Source organism: Vulpes vulpes, chromosome 12 (assembly GCF_048418805.1).
Source record: "Vulpes vulpes isolate BD-2025 chromosome 12, VulVul3, whole genome shotgun sequence".
In the NCBI taxonomy this organism is placed as follows: Eukaryota; Metazoa; Chordata; class Mammalia; order Carnivora; family Canidae; genus Vulpes; species Vulpes vulpes.
Genome location: NC_132791.1, coordinates 46,787,029 through 46,812,757, shown reverse-complemented (window position 1 = coordinate 46,812,757; position 25,729 = coordinate 46,787,029). Strand labels below are relative to the sequence as shown.

Here is a 25,729-nt window from a genome sequence, read left to right as displayed (position 1 = left end):
TCAGCGGTTTAGCGCTGCCTTCAGCCCAGGGTGTGATCCTGGTGACCCAGGATCGAGTCCCATGTCGGGCTCCCTGCATGGAGCCTGCTTCTCCCTCTGCCTGTGTCTCTGCGTTTCTCTCTCTATGTGTGTCTCTCATGAATAAATAAATAAAATATTAAAAAAAATAGATTTGCCCTATGACCCAGCAATTGCACTGCTGGGGATTTACCCCAAAGATACAGATGCAGTGAAACGCCGGGACACCTGCACCCCGATGTTTATAGCAGCAATGTCCACAATAGCCAAACTGGGGAAGAAGCCTCGGTGTCCATCGAAAGATGAATGGATAAAGATGTGGTTTATGTATACAATGGAATATTACTCAGCCATTAGAAACGACAGATACCCACCATTTGCTTCAACATGGATGGAACTGGAGGGTATTATGCTGAGTGAAGTAAGTCAATCGGAGAAGGACAAACATTATATGGTCTCATTCATTTGGGGAATATAAAAAATAGTGAAAGGGAATAAAGGGGAAAGGAGAAAAAATGAGTGGGAAATGTCAGAGAGGGAGACAGAACATGAGAGACTCCTAACTCTGGGAAACGAACTAGGGGTAGTGGAAGGGGAGGTGGGCGGGGGGGTGAGGGTGACTGGGTGACGGGCACTGAGGGGGGCACTTGATGGGATGAGCCCTGGGTGTTATTCTATATGTTGGCAAATTGAACATCAATAAAAAATAAATTTATAAAAAATGATATTTAGTTGGAAGGCAAGTTTTAGGTGGAAGAGCAAAGTTCTTAGGACCTACAAGAAAAATCCAGGCAGCTCTCATTTCTTTTTTTTTTATTTTTTAAAGATTTTATTTATTTATTCATGAGAGACACACACAGAGAGGGGCGAGACATAGGCAGAGGGAGAAGCAGGCTCCTCACAGGGAGCCAGATGTGGGACTCGATCCTCGGATACTGGGATCATGCCCTGAGCCAAAGGCAGATGCTCAACCACTGAGCTACTCAGGCATCCCCAGGCAGTTCTCATTTCATAGGGAGTTGTGTGATCTAAAAAAATTAGGGGAAAATTAACTTATTTTAAAGGTGTTTTACTTGCACATTCTATTTGATAAATTCTTAACATTCTGCTCTCTTAATGGAATAAATAAAAATTACGCATTTTTAGTAGGTGGTTTAGGACTCAGAGAGGCTTTTGTGACAGAATGGTATGGCGGGACTATTCATTACATAGGTGTTTACTGGGGGCCAGTTTTGAGCACACACTTTAGGCCCCGTGGGTCTCCGTCATGTTTCTACAACACCACTGTAACATCTGTTGGAATGTCATCCTTTAGTAGTTTTGGGACTTAACTTTGAGAGACTTAGAGAAATATTTTAAGCAATCCATAGGCACCTGGGCAGTTTCTCAGCTGTGTAATTACCTACCTGCTCTTCTGACATTCAGTTTCAGTGTGAACAAAATTAAATGAATTGGGTAAATTCAACATGTTGGTAAAATCTAGTATATAGGCAACTATATACTATATTTTCCTTAAAAAATCTGAAAAGTTAGTAGCAGAACTTTCCTGGAGGTGTTTTAGAAGTCAGCTAATGAGAATGCCTGGGACAATAATTTGAGATTATAGTATTAGAGAGGTTAATTTTATTTTTTTCCCTTTATCCCCCACTATCAGAGGAGTTTATATGGTGTCTCTACTTTCTTATCAAGAAAGATGATCCTCCCCACTCCCCCCCAACAGAATTATGTTATCTCCTAAAGATCACTTAAGGTACAGCATTCTAGTCAGGGAAAAGACTGATTCTTGAGTCTTGTGGCTTTGTGAAAGAGTACCACTATTCATGAATGAGAATAATTATGCCCATTTTCAAAGAATTTCTTTCTGCTAGCATCTATATTTTCTGTAGTTAATTACTCTATTAGTTATTATAGACATATAGACTTAATTATATGCATTAATGGTAGATTTATAATATCACTATTATCTTTAACCTTGACCATTATTTATAATGATAAAATAATAAAACCCAGCAGTGAGTTATGACCACTAATCTACATTCCACCTTCTAAGATAACTACTGTAGGATAAGAATGATATAAATGACTCTAAGTATATTTCCCAGTAGATTTATGAAAGATTATATTAGTTCAGCATAAATAATTTGGAGATAAATTCTATTATCATTAAAATTCATTTTAGTACTCATCATAATATATTTTAAGTGAGCTTTGAAAGGTGGTAGAGGCAATACAAATTCATGTAAATACTGGGAGGTAGGCAGTGTCTGGTAGCATAGCTTAGATTCAAGGGACCAGCAATCTGGGCTCTACTCCTTATTCTGCTACTAGTGTTTGTGGCTTTGGACAAATAACTGTACTTCTTTGTTTTTAAATATTTTATTTATTTATTTTAGAGGAGGAGTTGGGGGAGAGGGAGATTATCCTTAACCAACTCCATTCCAGGACCCTGAGATCATAACCTGAGCTGAAACCAAGAGTCAGATGCTCAATGGACTGAGCCATCCAGATGCCCCAGTAACTATACTTTTTTGGACTCTGGTTTCCTCACCCACAAATGACAAAGTTAATCGGGATGATCTCTAATGTTCTAATTCTGTGATTTGTAATCAGAACCACAGGAATATTTTTACTTACTCTGTCTACAAAATGGGAAGATGAGGAGGCAACATAAGATTTTCTATGTGCATGCATATATATATATATATATGCACTGGTTTCCTTTTATGCTGTCTTCTCCTTGTTGAGTTGTATGTGGGATAGTTGCCTTTACATTTCTCCAGGGGTGACCTCGCCTGTGCTTGACATCTCTGACCCTAGCAATGTGTCTTTTCCTTCTAGTCTTATAGGTCGGTGTTGAACTTCAACAACTTCTTCTTCAATTCTACCCTCAGGTATCAAGTTTGGATATCATTTCAAAACTGACTAAGTCTATGGTGCTCTCTGCTGTTCTCTGCCAGTGTATTCCTTATTTTTTGCCCAAGGCTTTCTGAACCATATGCTGCCCATATTTTTGCACCTCTCAGGTGCTTCTGACTACCTCCTCACCCTTTCCTGTGTCTGTCTTGAAGTTAGGGTTTCTGTCTGCGTTTGAATTATCAGCACTTAACATAGGTCCTGGTTATAGGACTGAGGCTTTGTAAATAATTCTTGTTGAATCAGGAGAGTTTGGTTTGGAACAGTCTGTTTAAGGGCAGACAAGGAAATATATAGAGCACTTTATAAAGATTTTTATCTATAGTGTAGCTATTAAGAACGTTCATTTTCTTCCTGAGAACATTCATTTTTTTCTTTTAATCTCTTTCTGAAATTTCTGAGTAGCTACAGGTGCACATCTCCACGTAGAAGCCCTGAGACATATTTTTCTGGGCACTGAGTGTGGCAGATTTTGCTAAATAAGTGTTCATGAACACAGAGTTGTACTGAAGAGATTTTAGAAGAGGTTATGATTTATTTAAACATTTCTGGCATAAAGGTTTAGGGGAGAAAGAATGCTTTAAATAAGCAGCTAGAAAACTGCCTTAATAGTCAGTGGTAAAATGTTTATTTTCTTGGAATGAACATTGACTTTGAAGCTAGAAGACCTGTTTTAAAATCTATCACCAGCTGAATGACTTAGACCAAATCACTATACTTCTTTCATCATGATTTTAACTGCCAAATGGAGGTGTGATTTATTCTCTGTCTCCTTATGGGATTGCTAAGAGGGTCCAGGGATATACTTTGTGTAAAAGTGCTTTGTAAACTGTAAAGTACTAGAGGAATATTTCCAGTTACTATTATTTTAACAATCTCATGAAAATAAATCATTTTTCAAGCAATGACTTGAAGCCTGAACTTGGCATGATACATCTGCATATAATAGACTAGGGGTTTCAAGGATACATAAAATATAATTCTCCCTTTCAGGTGTTATATGTGTTAGTGGTTAACTGCTGGGAGACACAGAATTTAGATGGTACCTTGAATCCTTCTTCCTGAAACTGTGTCTGAACACAGTGATTTATTTGCTAGAGAATGAAAAAGGTGAGATTTAAGAGGACATGTCTTAAGCTATGAAAAGTTCTAAAATCAGGAAAGAAGTTTCTCCTGGATGTTTTTAGAAAAATTAAGAATGGGTTATAGTATTTTGGACTTGGTTTAATTTTATTTAGCTGTGAGATTTTGTAGAAGTATACTAAGAAGTGTCAGATTATTCAAGATAGGTAGTTAAACTTAGTTTGATGCTTTTTTCATTAGGCATGCAGTGTTGTGTGGTATTTAAGGGCATGAGTTTTTTATACCTGAGTCTTGTGTTTTGAGTTCTGGCAATATTTTTCTGAGCATGTGACCTGGGTAATTATAAACTCCATGCCTCAATTTCCTCTCCTAAAACACTCTGATAGTTCTAAGGTACTTGTGTGGATCAGATAAAATACAATATACAAGCATGTACCACAGCTTCTGATGCATCATAAGTGCTCAATCAATAACATTGATTGATATACATACAATTCACTTAATAAATATATATTGCATGTATTACATTTAAGACCTCATAGATCTTGTATTTATAAGGATTCTTGGCTCCCAGTTGAAATAGAAGGATATTTGCTAGTGTATATGGTTGGGATAAGCTAGAAGCATGGCTCAATCCAGAGATCAGATTCTCCTATTGGGTGTTTATCTTAGTCTTTCTGTGCATGTTTCCCTCTCTATGTCATAGTTTACCAATTACTTTGCCTAGCTTATCTTTTCTCCCCCATATTTCTTCCCTCCTTTTCAGTTTTAATTTTACTGTTTAGAAAGCATTTTGTAGAAAATACGTATTACTTAATATTTGTTTTGCCAAAATTATTCTTTGACTTGAGCATATAGGAAGAAGGTGTGTGTGTGTGTGTGTGTGTGTGTGTGTGTGTGTGTGTGTGTGACTGACTGCATATCTACAGATAGGCTTATAAATTGATTTATCTCTTACTTCTAAGATCTCAAATGTCTTCATGCTTTGTAAGCTTGTATTTTAAGGAGTAGGGCTTGACTACGGTAGTGAAGTATGTTTTGTTTGTTTTTGGTGACAACATTCTATTTAGTGAAGTCCCTTTTTTTAAGATTTATTTATTTTAGAGAGAGAGAACTCAAACACATGATGGGGGAAGGGGCAAAGGTAGAGGGAGAGAATCTCAAGGAGACTTCAACACAGGGCTCAGTCCCAGGACTCCAAGATCATCTCTTGAGCTGAAATCGAGTCAGATGCTTAAATAACTGAGCCACCCAGGTGCCCCTTAGAGAAGTCGTTTTACATGTGCTAGGCACTATGCTAATCACTTTAAGAAAACAGAAGTTTTCAGACTTTCTGAAAATTTCTTTAGAAGGTCAATATATAAAACTGAAAATGAAGGAAGAGCTGACCTGGCTGAAATGTGTTTGATGGGACACTCTCTCTCAGGAACCCCTTTCCTTAAGCACTTTTATCAAGAAATACTGGGTCCCAGATGGAGGATGGGGGGAGGCATAGAAAACAGTTTGAAAATCACTCATTTGATCCTCTAGTATTAGAAACATCATTTTACTGCTTACTGTGTTATCTCTTGAGTATTTTAGAGAAGTTAGTATTAAGGAGTAAATATTTCTTTTATGTTGCCTATAGTTGACATCAACTAATAATTCATAGTATCTTTTTCTTTTCAGGGAAAAAAAACCCCACCAGTATTGTGTAAGACACACTTAGAACTTAGAAATATTTCAGTGGATTAAGTAACACAAAAATATATTCTTTCTTGAAAATCAAGTTTTGTGCAGTTATTGTTTTTACTAAGTTCTAAAATGATTTAAGACAAAAAGTTACTTGATTTTTATGATTGCTTAGGATATTAATTTACATGTGTGTGGATACTGAACTGTATTTTGAATCCCAGATGAAAAAGAGTTGCTTACATTTTTTATTCTAAGATTTTATTTATTTGACACAGGGAGAAAGAGTGTAGTCATAAGCAGGGGGAGCAGCAGGCAGAGGGAGAGGGAGAAGCAGGCTCACTACAGAGCAGGGAGCCTGATGCGGGGCTCATGTGGGGCTCAATCCTAGGACCCCAGGATCATGACCTGAGCCAAAGACAGATGCTTAACTGACTGGCTACCCAAGTGCTCAAGTTGCTTACATTTTTTTTTTTTTTAAGATTTTATTTATTTATTCATGAGAATACACAGAGAAGAGAGAGAAGCAGAGACACAGGCAGAGGGAGAAGCAGGCTCCATGCAGGGATCCCGACATGGGACTCAATCCCTGGTCTCCAGGATCACTCCCCAGGCTGAAGGCAGTGCTATACCACTGAGCCACCTGGGCTGCCCAGTTGCTTACTTTTTTTTTTTTTTTTTTTTTTTTTAGTTGCTTACATTTTTAATGCTCAGCTATTTACTGAAACTTCTTTGTTAGGAATTTTTTTTTCCCTGCAGTTTCCCGACTTACAACTGTCTGTAGATGTGGCTGGTATTTTTCATTTAATTATTCTGTTAAGAAACAGGCTCTAAGATAGAATAAGGGTGGGGCTAAGCTCTTCCTTTGCTCAGGGGCTCTTTTAAAGTCTTGTAGGGCCTCAGCTCAAATACTTTGTTCTTTAGGCCATGCTTTTAGATGCCTGGCTTTAAGTGCCACCTCCTTACAGACATATTCATTGTAACTCAGGTTGCTCAGGAAGCCTACTTTGAAACTCAGATTTGTGTGCCAAATTGGACAATACCTGTGAGGGTGATAGAAGGCAGGACTGAGCGTCAAGGGAAGTTAAGTTGCAGTAGAGCCATGGGCAGATCACACAGGCAGGCACTGGAGCTGGCAAGTCCCTTCAGAATTGCTCCAGGATAAGGCAAGAGGATCAGGCTTTTACTTTCATGTATGGATCATTCCTTGGATATGGACCACTACTGCCTCCTGTTCCAGGGACCATGATATTTAGGGAGGGAACATGATTTTGGGTAAGTGTGAGGGCGTGAGGAGTCTTCCTTTGGAGAATGCAGTGAGGGCCTTATCTGGAAGGGGTAGCCTGGCACTTCTGTTTCTCACATACTTCTTTTTTTTTTTTTTTAAGATTTTATTTATTTATTAGAGACAGAGAGGGGGGTGGGGTGGGGGGCAGAGGGAGAAGCAGGCTCCACGCAGGGAGCCTGACGTGGGACTCGATCCCAAGTCTTCAGGATCACACCCTGGGCTGAAGGCGGCGCTAAACCGCTGAGCCACAAGGGCTGCCCCATACTTTTGTTTTTAAGAACTGCAAATGAAGTAAGCGACCTTCTGTTTTCCACAATTAACTAATAGGACTTTATAATTTAAAATATGAACACTTAAACTTTAATAAATGCACAATATTAAAACTTGTTAGCTTCATCAGTAATGTGAAAATGTAACATAATCACACATATAAAATCCACAGTTGTGCAGCCTTCTTTTTGACACAACTAGGAATATGCCATGACTGAAAAGCATATTGTAAAGTAACCACTTCGGAAATATTGAGTTTTGTGAAATATAAATAGGTACTTTACTTTTTGATTCATGAAGTTCTTTGTAAGAAGAATCAAAGGAAAACTTAGTAGTGGCTTAACGGCTTTGTTCTTTATATCTATATTTTATTTAAAATGCTTTTGTCTTAAAATGCTTTTGGTTGGTGCACATTGTAATTTTAGTTTGAGATCTCAGTGATTTTTTTGTTTCCAATTGTGAGCTTTAAAAATGGATAGAGGTAGGAAGGGTAGCTGAGAGAATTACTCTGTGTGAATATTGGCATTTGTTTTGTTAGCAGCCGGCAGAAGACTTTTTCTTCCAAAATTTGGATTACCCTCCAATAATTGCAATAGTCATTGTATATGTCCTTGGAGAGAGAGGGGTTTATTAGGCCCCTCACTTCATTCTGGTTGGCATCTTTGTGGTGATTGGTCCGGAAACAGGAATGGAATATGGGCCTGGAAAGCATATTTTAGGCTTTGGAGTCACATTGGTCTGGCCTTGGATGTCACCTCTGTTACCCTTCTTACTCAAGTAGATTAATCCTTCTAAGCCTTGTTTTCCTCATCAGTAAAGTGGAGGTGGTAGCAGTAGAACTTGGATTACAGGATCTTAGCACCAGGTCTGGTGTTATAAATGCTCGATAAATGGTGGCTGTGATGAACTGTTACAGTATTTATTGGTCAGTTAATCTTTTCACTGAGTTTTCCAGCCCTTAGTAACTGTAGAGAACAAGTCATGTAAAAGTGGGGAGGATCAATTTAGACTAGTTGTCTGTCAGAAAACTGTCCTTGGGGATGTGAGCTTGATTCTTTTTGGGAGATGACTGTAAGAGAAACAGCAAGAAGAAATGTAAACAAAAGAGGAACAAAGGGCTATATCACATACAGCCTTAGTTAAGGGAAGGGAGTAAAGAGCAGCCCTTTGTTTTAGGGCTGATTTGCCCGAGCATGGCATGGACCTGGAAGAGGTTTTGCCCTCTGTGTTCTGGGCTTGATAAGACTGCTGTGGATGTTACAGGAGGTGCCAGTAGCATGTTAGTGAGACTGATGGAGGGACTCAGGCGGCTATCTATGTCAGACAGCACAGTGACAGAGGTATGGGTGGAGCAGGTGGGGGAGCCTGAGAACATTTCTTTCTAAGCACATTAGTGACATCCCCAGGGTCCCCCTCCCTTCCCCCCACCAAGTTAGGGAGACTTACAGGGAGTGATCTGAAAAGTAGGAGTTTCTCTTTGAGAAGTGCTGGTAAATGAGCTTCTGATGGACTTACGGACTGAGCATATCTTGAAAAGAAATAGAGTGACCACTTCATAAGGAAAACCTGAATCAGACAAATGGACCTATTACATTTTGAAAAATACAGCCTTGCCTACTGACAGTTTGAAAGGTCAGCCTTATATTGTTCATCCAAGATCGTGTTTTATTACACCCATCAGGATAACATCACTTTAGGTGTCTTCTTTGAGTAAACCACCCAAAGATGTGCTTAGAGGGATTATGATATTTTCCTTGGCCCTCAAATTATATTTTTAATTCATAAAATTAGTTTTAAATAAAACATCATCCTGTAAATATCTAATTAGTGTGTTTGTAGTTCATTAGTGATTCATACTTTCTTAATATTAGCAGAATTGTTGGCAGTATTATTTTTGAAACAAAAACACTGTCTTAAAGGTTAAATGAACAATTAATAATTTCAACACACCAGTAAGTACTTGAGGGTATACAATGGTAGACATCTTATTTGGTGGGTTTCAAAGAATACAAAGAAGGGCAAGACACATTCATATCCTCAAAGAATGAAGTATTAGCTGCATAACCAAGCAATTGTACATAGTAGAGTGCCTGGTTATGAACTGGGTACTCACTATACAAGGTACATTAAAAAGGATAACTCTTGAAAATTTCTGGGTCATGGTAGGCATTCTCTCCCTCATAGAACTCAGTGGGTATCCAGTCAAAAGTGATTTATGCACACTGAACGGCAGCTGGCTTTGTAAAGTAGTAGATGATAAATATTACATGAAAAATATAACAGAAGGATGCTGGGATAAAGAAAAGGGTGAGATTGCTGAGATTTATAATGGTCAGTGAAAACTTCAAGGAGGTGGAATCTGGGCTTGGAAGGCTGGGATTTGAAGTGGAATGGAAGGGGCTGTTTGAAGCAAGGAGTGAGGTCAAAACCCATGTGAGTGATAGAATAATTCATAGTCCAACCTACTGAGAACAGACTATTTGATATTTAAGGCTAGAGCTAAATTGTGTGTGTGTGTGTGTGTGTGTGTGTGTGTTGAGGGTGTCCTTGAAAGATAGGCAATAAGTAATAAAAGTTCGGAATACTCTGGCTGCCCAGAGAGGTGCCGGCAGAAAGTTCAGTTATAGTGGGCTGGTTGGGGGCAAATCAAGGTTGAAATTGACGTGATGCTACAGGATGGATATGAGGTTTTGTGTATAGAGTGGATAGAATTTGTGACTGGCAGTGGAGACAGAGAGATTGAGAAATAAGGGAGAGTTGGCTGACAGTTCTAGTTTGGAAGGCTAAGGGAAAATGGAGTTAGGAACTGAAATAGGAATGTTGGGAGACAGAACCATTTTAAAGAGGGAGTCATGAATTTGATCTTGTGTTTTTGAGACTTCTAAACTGGGCCCTGGAACTAGAACTCCTCACTGAGGTCATTCATTGTAGTAAACCCCTCTGCGTCTGGGTCCTCCAACTTGCCTCTATTTAGTTACAAGTTTCTATTGTTACATAGATTTTAAAGAGGGAAGGAAAGTGACACGATCTGATTGGGCTACGTGGACTAGAGAGGGCAAGGCTAGAGGCAAGGTAATTAAGATACAGCAGTACTATGTCTGATAGAGCATGGTGGCCTGGATCAAGGTGGTGGTAGTGGGGATAGAGAAATAAAGGCATGGGATTCATGAGGTCTCTCTTGAACAGGTACAAGGCAGAACACATAAAGCTTGGGGATTGGTTGAATAAGGGGAGTACAACCACAGACAACTCCCACATTTTGGACAGTTGGTTGGATGGGGAACTGGAGGAGAAGCAGGTCTGCCAAGAAGATGTTGGAAATTAAGCTTTGGACAAATTGTGTTTGGGGGCTGCCAAATGGATTTGTTGAATAGCTGGTTCATTGTAGAGTTTCAGAGCTCACGAGAGATGCTTAAAATGGAGTTGTGGTTCAGCACCGCACAAGGAAGATTTTAAAGCCTTGAGTGAAGGTGGTTCCCTCAGGGAAAAATGTGGAAGCACTAAAACATGGAGTTGTAGAGAATGTCACTCTGAGGTTCGGCAAGAGCACGAGGTAGAAAATCCTTGGAAATTAGTTGGATTCATGAAAGCCAAAGGAAGTGAGTGTTTCAAGGATCTGGTCAAAAATTTCAGAGAGGACCAAGCAGGTAAGGACTGGAAAATGTGGCAACTTTTGTCCAAGCACTTATATCACGAATGATAAAAATAGGATTCAGGTTGCAATGGATTCCCGGGTGAATGGAAATGAAAAATGTGGGAGTATTTTTCTTTTGCCCATATCCTTCCTTTCCTCCACACCTGCTATTCTGGAGGATCAGGAATATGATTCATCACTTGAGAGTGGCAAAAAGTCAGGAAACACTGAGCATCCGCTTAACTGGTGCTTTGTTTTAGGGAAAGGACACTGGCCCTTGCCACTAAGGAGCTTGAGAGGTGACTGGGAGGCAAAAAGTTAAAAAAAAAGAATAAATTCTGAGTGTCATGGTAGAGGTAATACAGCAAAAGAGGAAGAGGGAAGATCTCCCTGGGGTCACTTAGCCTTAGCTTGGAAAAAGGAATGTGTATTTTCATTGACTGGACAAAGTTGAGGGCATGTAAAGCCAAGAAGTAGGGAATGGAAAATAGTGGAGATGTGAAAAAGCAAGGGCACTGGAAAGAACTTTAAATGATTTGTTAAAGCCAAAGAGCAAGTTTGATTGGAACATCAGAAAAGTGATCAAGATTGTGGCAGGCCTGTGTGTCCTTTAGAGCAGTTTGTCTTCTGTCCTTCAAGTTGCAGTCAGCTCTCAGAGGTCCAGGGCTTTGTCATGATCAGCTGTAGTTTGCAGAGATGACTATAGCACACTATAGTCATCTCTGGAGGGTAGTTTGGAAGAGTATGGGGAACAAACATGTAATGGTCATTTACACCTTAGTGGTTTTTAAAGGGTAAGCTGCATCAAGGGGACACACTTAATGCCTTATGGTCATGTATCCAGTGTAAAGAATGTTTGTTACATGTGTAATATATGGAGAGAATCTTTCTGATCATTAGCCTCTAGAGAAGTTTCATAAATATCCTTTTAGAAGATGACTTTACTCTAAGTGTTGGCTATGTGATTTTCATTGTTGTCTTGTAGACTAACTGGAAGACTATGTCGAAGCTATTCTTTATTCTTATGTGTATGCTTATACTTATGTTTATATTTACATTGGTATATATGTTTATATTTTCTTTAAGTAGATGGTTGAATCTCAGATTAATGAGCTTTAACTTGGATGCCAATTGTCAGAAAAGTGATTCTGGATGTGTATCTCCATCTGTGTCCAACCATTTTTGGGCAAGCATATATCCATTCCATGTGTGCAAGTGTGTGTATGTGTGTGTACTGCACACGTGTGTTTATGTTATGGGGAACATGACCCTCTTGTCTGGGGCGTGTATACACACACACACACACACACACACACACACACACACACATATATATCCCTTTTCTGGGTATATAAGATGACGTAAACTGGGGATTAAAAACTGGTAAGAAGTGGCCAGTGAATAAATAAATTGGATGATTGTCATTAGCTTATGCTAAAATTTTATCTCCCCAATTCAGTTGGAATAATTTCATTAACAGTGCCTTAAGGAGCAGATATATGGTTGAATTTTCTTTTAGAAAATTGCCTAGTTATATCGGATCCAATTAAGTTTTGCATATGTTATCAGTGGCATTAAATGCAACCAAGTGTGGTGTTAAGTAAAATGAGAAAAATTATTTTAGGAAAAAGTAACTTGTACTTAATATATATTGAGCTAGTTAAACATAGCAAATGTAGGTCTTAAGAATAACATCATTTTTACTTAAAACATGAAATGATCACTTTAACTTTATTTTTAGTATCCTTACATTTCCTCATTAAACTGCCCATAATATTTATTATTTGTGTAATAAATCGAGTGTTTTTTTTTTTTTTTTTTTAAGAGAGTGAGTGAGCAGGAGAGGGAGAGGGAGAATCTTTTTTTTTTTTATTCATGGTAGACATAGAGACATACACACACACACACACGGGAAGAGGGAGAAGCAGGCTCTGTGCAGGGAGCCTGATGTGAGACTCGATCCTGGAACTCCAGGATCGTGCCCTGGGCCAAAGGCAAGCACCAAACCGCTGAGCCACCCAGGGATCCCCTGAGAGAGAGAGAGAGAGAGAATCTTAAGCAGGCTCCACACAGAGCTACCTAGGTGCCCCATGAGACTGTTGTTTTAAAATATGTTAGTTCCCAGTAGATAAGTTCAGCTCTTTCACTTTTGAAAATATCAGGAACTAGAAATGAGTATTTCTGTTTAAGGGTGAGCATTTTTTTTTTCTATAATCAAGATTTTAAAAGTCATAAAATCAGGGGCGCCCGAGTGACTCAGTTGGTTAAGTGTCTACACTTGGCTCAGGTCATGATCTCGGGGTCCTGGGATTGACTTCTTTTGAGACTGCATCAGGTGCCCTGCTCAGCGGGGAGTCTGCTTCTCCCTCTCCCTCTGCTCTTCCCTCCACTCTTGTGCACACACTCTCTCTCTCCTAAATAAATAAATCTTAAAAAAAATTTTTTTTAAAGTCATAAAAGTCACAAACACTGCTCTCTTATCTCTAGTAAATTTTAATTTAAAATCTATCTGAGGGGTGCCTGGGTGGCTCAGTCACTTACGCTTCCGACTCTTGATTTTGGCTCAGGTCATGATCTCAGGGTCCTGGGAGCAAGCCCTGAGCCAGACTCTGTGTTTAGCGGGGAGTCTGCTTGAGGATTTATTTTCCCTCTCCCTCTGCCCCTCCCCCTGCTGTGCTCTTTCTCTCTGTCTCTGAAATAAATCTTAAAAAAAAAAAAAATCTATTGGAAAAGTATAATGTTCTTAGAAATGTTTGGTGGAAATGTGAATATTGGTATAATACTTTTCTGTTCTGTCTTGCTTGTCAATAAAAACATTTTAAAAGGTTAAAAAAAAGCACAACAACCTAGATTTTCTTAAAAACAAAGGCAAAACTAACCAACAGCAAAACATAAAACATACAACTAACAATAGCCCTGGATTTCTAGTGTGCTGTGAGTGTTAGAAAAGGAGGTCTGGTCTCCCTGCTATGGCTAGCTGCTTCCCTTGTCCCAGTAGTTTACTGGCCTTAGGCCTTTGTTCCCTAATCTGTAAAATGTCGTTGGGATGGTGAACTGGGGCACTGAAATAGGTGATTTCCAGTTTGTTTTTCTTCGGTTTAGTGTCCAAGGGATATGACTCTGCTATTGGTTTTCTAATCTCTGTTCATTTCGTTTAAGTGGAATTTGATGCCTTTTTTTTTTTTTTTAGTACAACATTATCTTAGGATACTAGTTGAGCAGTTATAAACCTAAAATTTTTATTTATGTTTAAAATTTTATGTTTACAATTTTAGGTATGCGATACCCCCGGAACATGGAAAACGACTCGAAAGACTAGCTCAAGGTAAACTTGCTTTCTGTGTTTTTCATCTGGGTAGATTCTTTGTTTTTGAGGTATTTTTACTTTAATGTCACTGTTAGTTTTACTCTTTTCAAGTTAATGACTTTTGAATGTTTTTCTAATAGAACAATTAATTTCTTTTTCACATTACCCTGTGAATATTCTTCCTAATAGGCTTCATGATTATTTTATTTTGGCTCCTTAGTATTTCATCAAGTGATTGTGCTTAACCTATTTTGATTATTTCCAATTTTTCCCTTTTATATAACTTTTGTGTATATAAAACTTTTATTTAACATTGTTGGGCTAATATTTTTCTTTCTTTCTTTTTTTTTTAAGATTTTATTTACCTATTCATGAGAGACACACACACACACAGAGAGAGGCAGAGACACAGGCAGAGGGAGAAGCAGGCTCCATGCAGGGAGCCCAATGTGGGACTCGATCCCGGGACCCCAGGACCATGCCCTGGGCCAAAGGCAGATGCTCAACCACTGAGCCACCCAGGGATCCCATTTTCCTTTCTTTTAAGTTACACTCGAAATAAATTCCAAAGAGTATTGATGCTGCATCTCAGGGTGCAGGTATTTTATGAATACTTTTCATGCTGTCATATCATTTCACCAAAGCGTTGTGTTAAATCTCCTTCTGACTCCTAGTTTGGCCCCTGGCCTTGGGATTGCTCTTATGGAAGTATTAAGATGACTGTCCCCAGATAACCAAATAAACAGAGTGTATGCTTTCTTAGACTGGTAAATTTAAATATACCTTACTGGAACTTGAATTTTAATTTTTTGTGGTTTTGTCTATCTTCATAAGGGCTAGAATGAAAGACTCTATTAATGGTTTGATTCTATACCTACTTGTATCTGCAGAAACTGCCTTCCTCTTTTCTGTCTTTTTTTTTTTTAAATTAATTTTTATTGGTGTTCAATTTACCAACATACAGAAAACCACCCAGTGCTCATCCCATCAAGTGTCCACCTCAGTGCCCGTCACCCATTCCCCTCCAACACCCGCCCTCCTCCCCCCTTCCACCACCCCTAGTTCGTTTCCCCGAGTTAGGAGTCTTTATGTTCTGTCTCCCTTCCTGATATTTCCCAACATTTCTTCTCCCTTCCTTTATATTCCCTTTCACTATTATTTATATTCCCCAAATGAATGAGAACGTACACTGTTTGTCCTTCTCCGATTGACTTATTTCACTCAGCATAATACCCTCCAGTTCCATCCACGTTGAAGCAAATGGTGGGTATTTGTCATTTCTAATTGCTGAGTAATATTCCATTGTATACATAAATCACATCTTCTTTATCCATTCATCTTTCGATGGACACCGAGGCTCCTTCCACAGTTTGGCTATTGTGGCCATTGCTGCTAGAAACATCGGGATGCAGGTGTCCCGACGTTTCATTGCATCTGAATCTTTGGGGTAAATCCCCAACAGTGCAATTGCTGGGTCGTAGGGCAGGTCTATTTTTAACTCTTTGAGGAACCTCCACACAGTTTTCCAGAGTGGCTGCACCAGTTCACATTCCCACCAACAGTGTAAGAGGGTTCCCCTTTCTCCGCATCCTCTCCAACATTTGTTGTTTCCTGCCTTGTTAATTTTCCCCATTCTCACTGGTGTGAGGTGGTATCTCATTGTGGTTTTGATTTGTATTTCCCTGATGGCAAGTGATGCAGAGCATTTTCTCATGTGCCTGTTGGCCATGTCCATGTCTTCCTCTGTGAGATTTCTCTTCATGTCTTTTGCCCATTTCATGATTGGATTGTTTGTTTCTTTGGTGTTGAGTTTAATAAGTTCTTTATAGATTTTGGAAACTAGCCCTTTATCTGATATGTCGTTTGCAAATATCTTCTCCCATTCTGTAGGTTGTCTTTTAGTTTTGTTGACTCTATCCTTTGCTGTGCAAAAGCTTCTTATCTTGATGAAGTCCCAATAGTTCATTTTTGCTTTTGTTTCTTTTGCCTTTGTGGATGTATCTTGCAAGAAGTTACTGTGGCCGAGTTCAAAAAGGGTGTTGCCTGTGTTCTCCTCTAGGATTTTGATGGACTCTTGTCTCACATTTAGATCTCTCATCCATTTTGAGTTTATCTTTGTGTATGGTGAAAGAGAGTGGTCCAGTTTCATTCTTCTGCATGTGGATGTCCAATTTTCCCAGCACCATTTATTGAAGAGACTGTCTTTCTTCCAATGGATAGTCTTTCCTCCTTTATCGAATATTAGATGACCATACATTTCAGGGTCCACTTCTGGGTTCTCTATTCTGTTCCATTGATCTATGTGTCTGTTTTTGTGCCAGTACCACACTGTCTTGATGACCACAGCTTTGTAGTACAACCTGAAATCTGGCATTGTGATGCCCCCAGCTATGGTTTTCTTTTTTTAAAATTCCCCTGGCTATTCAGGGTCTTTTCTGATTCCACACAAATCTTAAAATAATTTGTTCTAACTCTCTGAAGAAAGTCCATGGTATTTTGATAGGGATTGCATTAAACGTGTAAATTGCCCTGGGTAACATTGACATTTTCACAATATTAATTCTGCCAATCCATGAGCATGGAATATTTTTCCATCTCTATGTGTCTTCCTCAATTTCTTTCAGAAGTGTTCTATAGTTTTTAGGGTATAGATCCTTCACCTCTTTGGTTAGGTTTATTCCTAGGTATCTTATGCTTTTGGGTTCAATTGTAAATGGGATTGACTCCTTAATTTCTCTTTCTTCAGTCTCATTGTTAGTGTATAGAAATGCCATTGATTTCTGGGCATTGATTTTGTATCCTGCCACGCTACCAAATTGCTGTATGAGTTCTAGCAATCTTGGGGTGGAGGCTTTTGGGTTTTCTATGTAGAGTATCGTGTCATCAGCGAAGAGGGAGAGTTTGTTTTCTGTCTTTAATATGCAGAAGACAACCTTGCCATATCTGTTTATGCAAGGCAGAATCCGATTCACCCCTTGCCAATCTCATCTGTTTTGTTAGCCACCCTTACCAGGGAAGTAGTAGGCTGGTAGTGACTTATTTCTAAGGGAAAGTGAAGTTCCATCTGAGTGACAACTAGTGTAAAACCTTCTGCTTTTATCCAGGATCAAATCCTCAAGTGACCATTGTCCTTTTAGTCAGGTGCTGATCTATTTTATTGATGCTGTTAGGTTTGCCTTTTATTAGGAAAGGATTTTTGTTTCTGACTTACGTATGCTTTCATTTAATAATGAAATGGGGACACCGGAAAACTCCTTTCATTGACTTGACAGTTCTGAACAGAAATTGTTAATGATATCTAAAAGTTACTTTCCCCCAAATTATAGAAGAGTATTAGAAGGAACAGTTACAGTATCACATTTGTTAGAAGCATTATTATAATTTTGGCAGGCTAATGACTATAAAGTCTTAGTGTTTTTATAATCTAATACATTGTAATAATAATAACAATGTAATTGTAATCTTGAACTTTGTTAGGGACCATTTTTATGAATATTAAGGTGGATGAATCCTGGTTCTGAAGAATAGAACACAGCTGAGAAAATGATTACCATAATCCTTAAATACACAGGCATTGAACTTTATGCTAAATCTATATACTGAACTATCATCTTCTCTGTAATAATTATTCCACCATTTTCTATTTGCCTTACCACCAGAGAACTGGAGCTAATGTAAACTTTATAGTATAGAGCCACACACTAAAATTTCTTTATTTTTTAAAATATTTTGTTTATTTATTCATGAGAGACACACAGAGAGAGGGGCAGAGACACAGGCAGAGGGAGAAGCAGGCTCCATGCAGGGAGCCCGATGCGGGACTCGATCCCAGGACCTTGGGATCATGACCTGAGCTGAAGGCAGACACTCAACCACTGAACTACCCAGGCGTCCCTACACTAAAATTCCTACTATAAATTGTCTGCAAAAGCTTTGACATAAACTGTCTGAAAATGACAACACTCTAGGAAAATGGGTGCCATTTGTTTAATCAGTAAGTTGATAAACTTGAAGGATGTACAAGAACTTCAAATCGCACGTTTATTCAAAACTGTTTTGCAGGATTATTTTGAGAAATGACACAGGGAAAAGACCTATGAGACAGTAGAGGATTCCCATCCTGACTGAGCAGATGCCAGCCAAATTAATTGAATTCTGCTAAATAATTAAAATGATAAAATAATGCAGTAAATGTGATAGAACATTATAGGATGTCTAGGTCAAGGCAGCACTTGATACAGAAAATGAAAAGCAGCCTAGGATATTTTCCATTATCTTGTCTGCACATCATAATTATCACACTTGCCTTTTATGCATGAATGCTTTCATCTTTAGTTTCTATTGAAATCTTGATTGACTGTGGCACCTACAAATATTTTATCTAAAAGACATTAGGCTTGCATCTAATAAAGCTAGGAGTTTGATTTTGCCCTTCAGCTGCTTTCTCATTTATATAGGGTTTTTTTTTTTCAATATTGTATAGACATAAGTGTAATAAAAAACTCAAGTGAATTGTACCAATTTTTATACTTGTTATGTTTGCCTATAATGTCATTATATTCTTTCTAATTTTGGCTTGATACAATTGAATGGAAAGTATAAGGGAGAATAGAGGTATAATATTAAATCATGAATGACAGTTTTGAACATTTTCACTTTTTAGAATGTCTAAAATTCATCTGTTTTAGAAAGAAGACAGTATCTTTGCTGTTCTATTGAGTTAAGCAAAGTATGGATTAAAGTAAATTGGGGAACAACTAAAATGTTTTGCCAAGGACTGTATTCTATTAGTCTTTTACTGTGGATAAAATACCATCCAATATTAAAAAAATTGAAGATGATTTGCTGTGGTCAAAATTTTGGTTACTGGGAAAAGAATATATGTATTAGGGCTTTGTGCAGCTGAGTTTGGAAGTGTGAATAATCATTGAGAATTTTGTTTCAGATGGCAGTAAGGGAAGTGAATTCTTATACTTAGCAAGTATTTTAGTTGTGACTTATTTTAAAACAACATTTCACAAAATCAGAACAGAAGAGTCATGATTATGAAGGATTAATTCAGTTTTTAAAATAGTTTTGGGGTATGTGTATGTGTTTTATGACTAGTAGTCTTTTTTTTTTTTAATTAATTTTTATTGGTGTTCAATTTACCAACATACAGAAAAACACCCAGTGCTCATCCCGTCAAGTGTCCACCTCAGTGCCCGTCACCCATTCCCCTCCAACACCCGCCCTCCTCCCCCCTTCCACCACCCCTAGTTCGTTTCCCCGAGTTAGGAGTCTTTATGTTCTGTCTCCCTTCCTGATATTTCCCAACATTTCTTCTCCCTTCCTTTATATTCCCTTTCACTATTATTTATATTCCCCAAATGAATGAGAACATACACTGCTTGTCCTTCTCCGATTGACTTATTTCACTCAGCATAATACCCTCCAGTTCCATCCACGTTGAAGCAAATGGTGGGTATTTGTCGTTTCTAATCGCTGAGTAATATTCCATTGTATACATAAATCACATCTTCTTTATCCATTCATCTTTCGATGGACACCGAGGCTCCTTCCACAGTTTGGCTATTGTGGCCATTGCTGATAGAAACATCGGGGTGCAGGTGTCCCGACGTTTCGTTGCATCTGAATCTTTGGGGTAAATCCCCAACAGTGCAATTGCTGGGTCGTAGGGCAGGTCTATTTTTAACTCTTTGAGGAACCTCCACACAGTTTTCCAGAGTGGCTGCACCAGTTCACATTCCCACCAACAGTGTAAGAGGGTTCCCTTTTCTCCGCATCCTCTCCAACATTTGTTGTTTCCTGCCTTGTTAATTTTCCCCATTCTCACTGGTGTGAGGTGGTATCTCATTGTGGTTTTGATTTGTATTTCCCTGATGGCAAGTGATGCAGAGCATTTTCTCATGTGCATGTTGGCCATGTCCATGTCTTCCTCTGTGAGATTTCTCTTCATGTCTTTTGCCCATTTCATGATTGGATTGTTTGTTTCTTTGGTGTTGAGTTTAATAAGTTCTTTATAGATTTTGGAAACTAGCCCTTTATCTGATATGTCGTTTGCAAATATCCTCTCCCATTCTGTAGGTTGTCTTTTAGTTTTTTTGACTGTATCCTTTGCTGTGCAAAAGCTTCTTATCTTGATGAAGTCCCAATAGTTCATTTTTGCTTTTGTTTCTTTTGCCTTTGTGGATGTATCTTGCAAGAAGTTACTGTGGCCGAGTTCAAAAAGGGTGTTGCCTGTGTTCTCCTCTAGGATTTTGATGGACTCTTGTCTCACATTTAGATCTCTCATCCATTTTGAGTTTATCTTTGTGTATGGTGAAAGAGAGTGGTCCAGTTTCATTCTTCTGCATGTGGATGTCCAATTTTCCCAACACCATTTATTGAAGAGACTGTCTTTCTTCCAATGGATAGTCTTTCCTCCTTTATCGAATATTAGATGACCATACATTTCAGGGTCCACTTCTGGGTTCTCTATTCTGTTCCATTGATCTATGTGTCTATTTTTGTGCCAGTACCACACTGTCTTGATGACCACAGCTTTGTAGTACAACCTGAAATCTGGCATTGTGATGCCCCCAGCTATGGTTTTCTTTTTTAAAATTCCCCTGGCTATTCGGGGTCTTTTCTGATTCCACACAAATCTTAAAATAATTTGTTCCAACTCTCTGAAGAAAGTCCACGGTATTTTGATAGGGATTGCATTAAACGTGTAAATTGCCCTGGGTAACATTGACATTTTCACAATATTAATTCTGCCAATCCATGAGCATGGAATATTTTTCCATCTCTTTGTGTCTTCCTCAATTTCTTTCAGAAGTGTTCTATAGTTTTTAGGGTATAGATCCTTCACCTCCTTGGTAAGGTTTATTCCTAGGTATCTTATGCTTTTGGGTGCAATTGTAAATGGGATTGACTCCTTAATTTCTCTTTCTTCAGTCTCATTGTTAGTGTATAGAAATGCCATTGATTTCTGGGCATTGATTTTGTATCCTGCCACGCTACCAAATTGCTGTATGAGTTCTAGCAATCTTGGGGTGGAGGCTTTTGGGTTTTCTATGTAGAGTATCATGTCATCAGCGAAGAGGGAGAGTTTGACTTCTTCTTTGCCAATTTGAATGCCTTTTATGTCTTTTTGTTGTCTGATTGCTGAGGCGAGGACTTCCAGAACTATGTTGAACAGCAGTGGTGAGAGTGGACATCCCTGTCTTGTTCCTGATCTTAGGGGAAAGGCTCCCAGTGCTTCCCCATTGAGAATGATATTTGCTGTGGGCTTTTCGTAAATGGCTTTTAAGATGTCGAGGAAAGTTCCCTCTATCCCAACACTCTGAAGTGTTTTGATCAGGAATGGATGCTGTATTTTGTCAAATGCTTTCTCTGCATCCAATGAGAGGATCATATGGTTCTTGGTTTTTCTCTTGCTGATATGATGAATCACATTGATGGTTTTACGAGTGTTGAACCAGCCTTGTGTCCCAGGGATAAATCCTACTTGGTCATGGTGAATAATTTTCTTAATGTGTTGTTGGATCCTATTGGCTAGTATCTTGTTGAGAATTTTTGCATCCATGTTCATCAGGGATATTGGTCTGTAATTCTCCTTTTTGGTGGGGTCTTTGTCTGGTTTCGGAATTAAGGTGATGCTGGCGTCATAGAACGAATTTGGCAGTACTCCATCTCTTTCTATCTTTCCAAACAGCTTTAGTAGAATAGGTATGATTTCTTCTTTAAACGTTTGATAGAATTCCCCTGGGAAGCCATCTGGCCCTGGAGTCTTGTGTCTCGGGAGGTTTTTGATGACTGCTTCAATTTCCTCCCTGGTTATTGGCCTGTTCAGGTTTTCTATTTCTTCCTGCTCCAGTTTTGGTAGTTTGTGGCTTTCCAGGAATGCATCCATTTCTTCTAGATTTCCTAATTTATTGGCATACAGCTGTTCATAATATGTTTTTAGAATCGTTTGTATTTCCTTGGTGTTGGTAGTGATCTCTCCTTTCTCATTCATGATTTTATTAATTTGAGTCTTCTCTCTCTTCTTTTTAATAAGGTTCGCTAATGGTTTATCTATCTTATTAATTCTTTCAAAGAACCAACTCCTGGTTCTGTTGATCTGTTCCACAGTTCTTTTGGTCTCGATATCATTTAGTTCTGCTCGAATTTTAATTAACTGTCTTCTTCTGCTGGGGGTGGGGTCCATTTGTTGCTTTTTCTCTAGTTCCTTTATGTGTAAGGTGAGCTTTTGAATTTGAGTTCTTTCCAGTTTTTGAATGGATGCTTGTATTGCGATGTATTTCCCCCTCAGGACTGCTTTTGCTGCGTCCCAAAGATTTTGAACGGTTGTATCTTCATTCTCATTAGTTTCCATGAATCTTCTCAATTCTTCCTTAATTTCCTGGTTGACCTTTTCATCTTTTAGCAGGATGGTCCTTAACCTCCATGTGTTTGTGGTCCTTCCAAACTTCTTGTTGTGATTAAGTTCTAATTTCAAGGCATTATGGTCTGAGAATATACAGGGGACTATCCCGATCTTTTGGTATCGGTTCAGACCCGATTTGTGACCCAGTATGTGGTCTATTCTGGAGAAAGTTCCATGTGCACTTGAGAAGAATGTGTATTCAGTTGAGTTTGGATGTAAAGTTCTGTAGATATCTGTGAAATCCATCTGGTCCAGTGTATCATTTAAAGCTCTCGTTTCTTTGGATATGTTGTGCTTAGAAGACCTATCTAGTATAGAAAGAGCTAGATTGAAATCACCAAGTATAAGTGTATTATTATCAAAGTATTTCTTCAGTTTGGTTATTAATTGGTTTAAATATTTGGCAGCTCCCACATTTGGGGCATATATATTGAGAATTGTTAAGTCTTCTTGTTGGATAGATCCTTTGAGTATGAGATAGTGTCCCTCTTCATCTCTCACTATAGTCTTCAGGGTAAATTTTAATTTATCTGATATAAGGATGGCTACCCCTGCTTTCTTTTGAGGACCATTTGAATGGTAAATGGTTCTCCAACCTTTTATTTTCAGGTTGTAGGTGTCCTTCTGTCTAAAATGAGTCTCTTGTAGACAGCAAATAGATGGGTCCTGCTTTTTAATCCAGTCTGAAACCCTGCGCCTTTTGATGGGGTCATTAAGCCCATTCACGTTCAGAGTTACTATTGATAGATATGAGTTTAGTGTCATCATATCTATTCAGTCCTTGTTTTTGTGGATTGTTCCACTGAACTTCTTCTTAAAGGTGAATTTTAAGAGTCCCCCTTAAAATTTCTTGCAGAGCTGGTTTGGAGGTTACATATTCTTTCAGTTCCTGCCTGTCTTGGAAGCTCTTTATCTCTCCTTCCATTTTGAATGAAAGCCTTGCTGGATAGAGTATTCTTGGTTGCATGTTCTTCTCATTTAGGACCCTGAATATATCCTGCCAGCCCTTTCTGGCCTGCCAGGTCTCTGTGGAGAGGTCTGCTGTTACCCTAATATTCCTCCCCATAAAAGTCAGGGACTTTTTTTCTCTTGCTGCTTTAAGGATCTTCTCCTTATCTTTGGAATTTGCAAGCTTCACTATTAAATGTCGAGGTGTTGATCGGGTTTTGTTGATTTTAGGGGGGGATCTCTCTATTTCCTGGATCTGAATGCCTCTTTCCCTTCCCAGATTCGGAAAGTTTTCAGCTAGGATTTGTTCAAATACATATTCTGGCCCTCTGTCCCTTTCGGCGCCCTCGGGAACCCCAATTAAACGTAGGTTTTTCTTCCTCAGGCTGTCATTTATTTCCCTTAATCTATCCTCATGGTCTTTTAATTGCCTGTCTCTTTTTTCCTCAGTTTCCCTCTTTGCCATCAGCTTGTCTTCTATGTCACTCACTCGTTCTTCCACCTCGTCAAGCCTCGTCGTTAGGACTTCTAGCTTGGATTGTATCTCATTTAATTGATTTTTAATTTCTGCCTGATTGGATCTCAATTCTGCAGTCATGAAGTCTCTTGAGTCCTTTATGGTTTTTTCTAGAGCCACCAGTAGCTGTATAATAGTGCTTCTGAATTGGCTTTCTGACATTGAATTGTAATCCATATTTTGTAACTCTGTGGGAGAGAGGGCTGTTTCTGATTCTTTTTTTTGAGGTGAGGTTTTCCTTCTAGTCATTTTGCTCAGTGCAGAGTGGCCAAAAACAAGTTGTATTGGGAAAAGGAGAAAAAGAGAGAGAAGGAAAGAAAAGAGAAAAAGAAAAAAGAGAAAGAAGAAAAAAAAGGGGGGGGGAAAGAGAAGAAAAAGAAAGAAAGAAGAAAAAAGAAAAAAAAGGGGGGGTGGGGGACGCAATCAGAAATCAAGAAGAAAGAGAGAAAAGAAAAAAAAAAAGCACAAACAAAACAAAACAACAAAAAAAACAAAACAAAAAAAACACGGGGGAGTATCTTCCGATTCTGTGTTCTTTAAGTCCCTTGACTTCCCTTGGAACTTGTCCCTCTAGCTGGTCTTCTGGGGGAGGGGCCTGCTGTGCTGATTCTCAGGTGTTAGCACTTGGGGGAGCTGCTCTGCCCCTGCCTGGTGCAGGGCTCAGTGGGGGTTGTTCACCCCGTGAGGCCCCGGGAGGAAGCCACAGTGGCGGGGGCAGCTCTGGGACCCTGAAGTCAGCCCCCGCAGTAGCTCCGGGGCTCTCCGTCTGCAGGGCCTGGAGGCTCCCAGGCGGGGCCGCTGATCTGCTCAGTTCCAGGCAGGAGCGTCCTCGCTGTCCTGGGCCCTCCCGGCCTCTGCCTGTCCCGGGGGGAGGCCGGATCCTGGGCTGTGTCCCGGCGCCCTGTGCTCCGGGGCCTGCGCTGTTGGATTCGCGCTCCCGGCGGTGCAGCCTCCTCCGCGGAGCCGCCGCCCGAGCCCCTCCGAGCTGTTCCCGGAGTCGCGCCGCCCCCTCCGGGCTGAGCTTCTTCCTCCGCCCGAGCCGCCGCTGCCGAGCTGTTCCCGGAGCCGCGCAGCCCCCTCCGCGGAGCCGCCGCCCGAGCCCCTCCGAGCTGCTCCGGGTCCCGCCGAGCGCTGCAGCCCTTAGGGAGCTCGGCGCACTCTCCGGGGCGCAGTTCCTCTGTTACTGTCCCAGGGAGCCTGAGGGCATCCCCGCCTTTCTGGGGATCCTGCTCCAAGTCCCCGGGAGGCCTTTCCCCCGGGAAGGTCGGTGCAGCTCCTGCTCCTCCGGGACGGGGCTCTCCTGTCCTGGGGACACTTGCCCCGGCCTCAGCCCGGCTCCTCGCGGGGCCCCTCCCCCTTGGAGGCCTTTTGTGTCTTTATTTCTTTTTCCCCGTCTTCCTACCTTGATAGAAGCGCGAACTCTTCTCACTGTAGCGTTCCAGCTGGTCTCTCTTTAAATCTCAGGCCGAATTCGTAGATTTTCAGGATGATTTGAATGTTTTCTAGGTAATTTGTTGAGGACAAGTGACTTGGAGACCCTACTCTGCCGCCATCTTGCCCCTCCCCCGAAACAAGAGCCGACTAGTAGTCTTTAATTTAAGCCTGTAGAACAGAGATTCTTAGCCTAATTTGAAGAGGTTCCTGTTCCAGGAGGTGGACAAGGG

At 39.8% G+C, this 25,729-nt stretch overlaps 1 protein-coding gene across 32 annotated transcripts in view; it reads left to right on the top strand.

The window, feature by feature from the left end:
- The window catches only part of KDM4C (lysine demethylase 4C), a 460,147-nt gene that overhangs the window by 124,677 nt on the left and 309,741 nt on the right, over window positions 1-25,729 (top strand). For all 32 annotated transcript variants that reach the window (XM_072728386.1, XM_072728383.1, XM_072728376.1 and 29 more), the window contains one exon: window positions 14,153-14,202. In XM_072728386.1, the coding sequence (XP_072584487.1) occupies window positions 14,153-14,202 (50 nt within the window). The remainder of the gene's footprint in view (window positions 1-14,152; window positions 14,203-25,729) is intronic.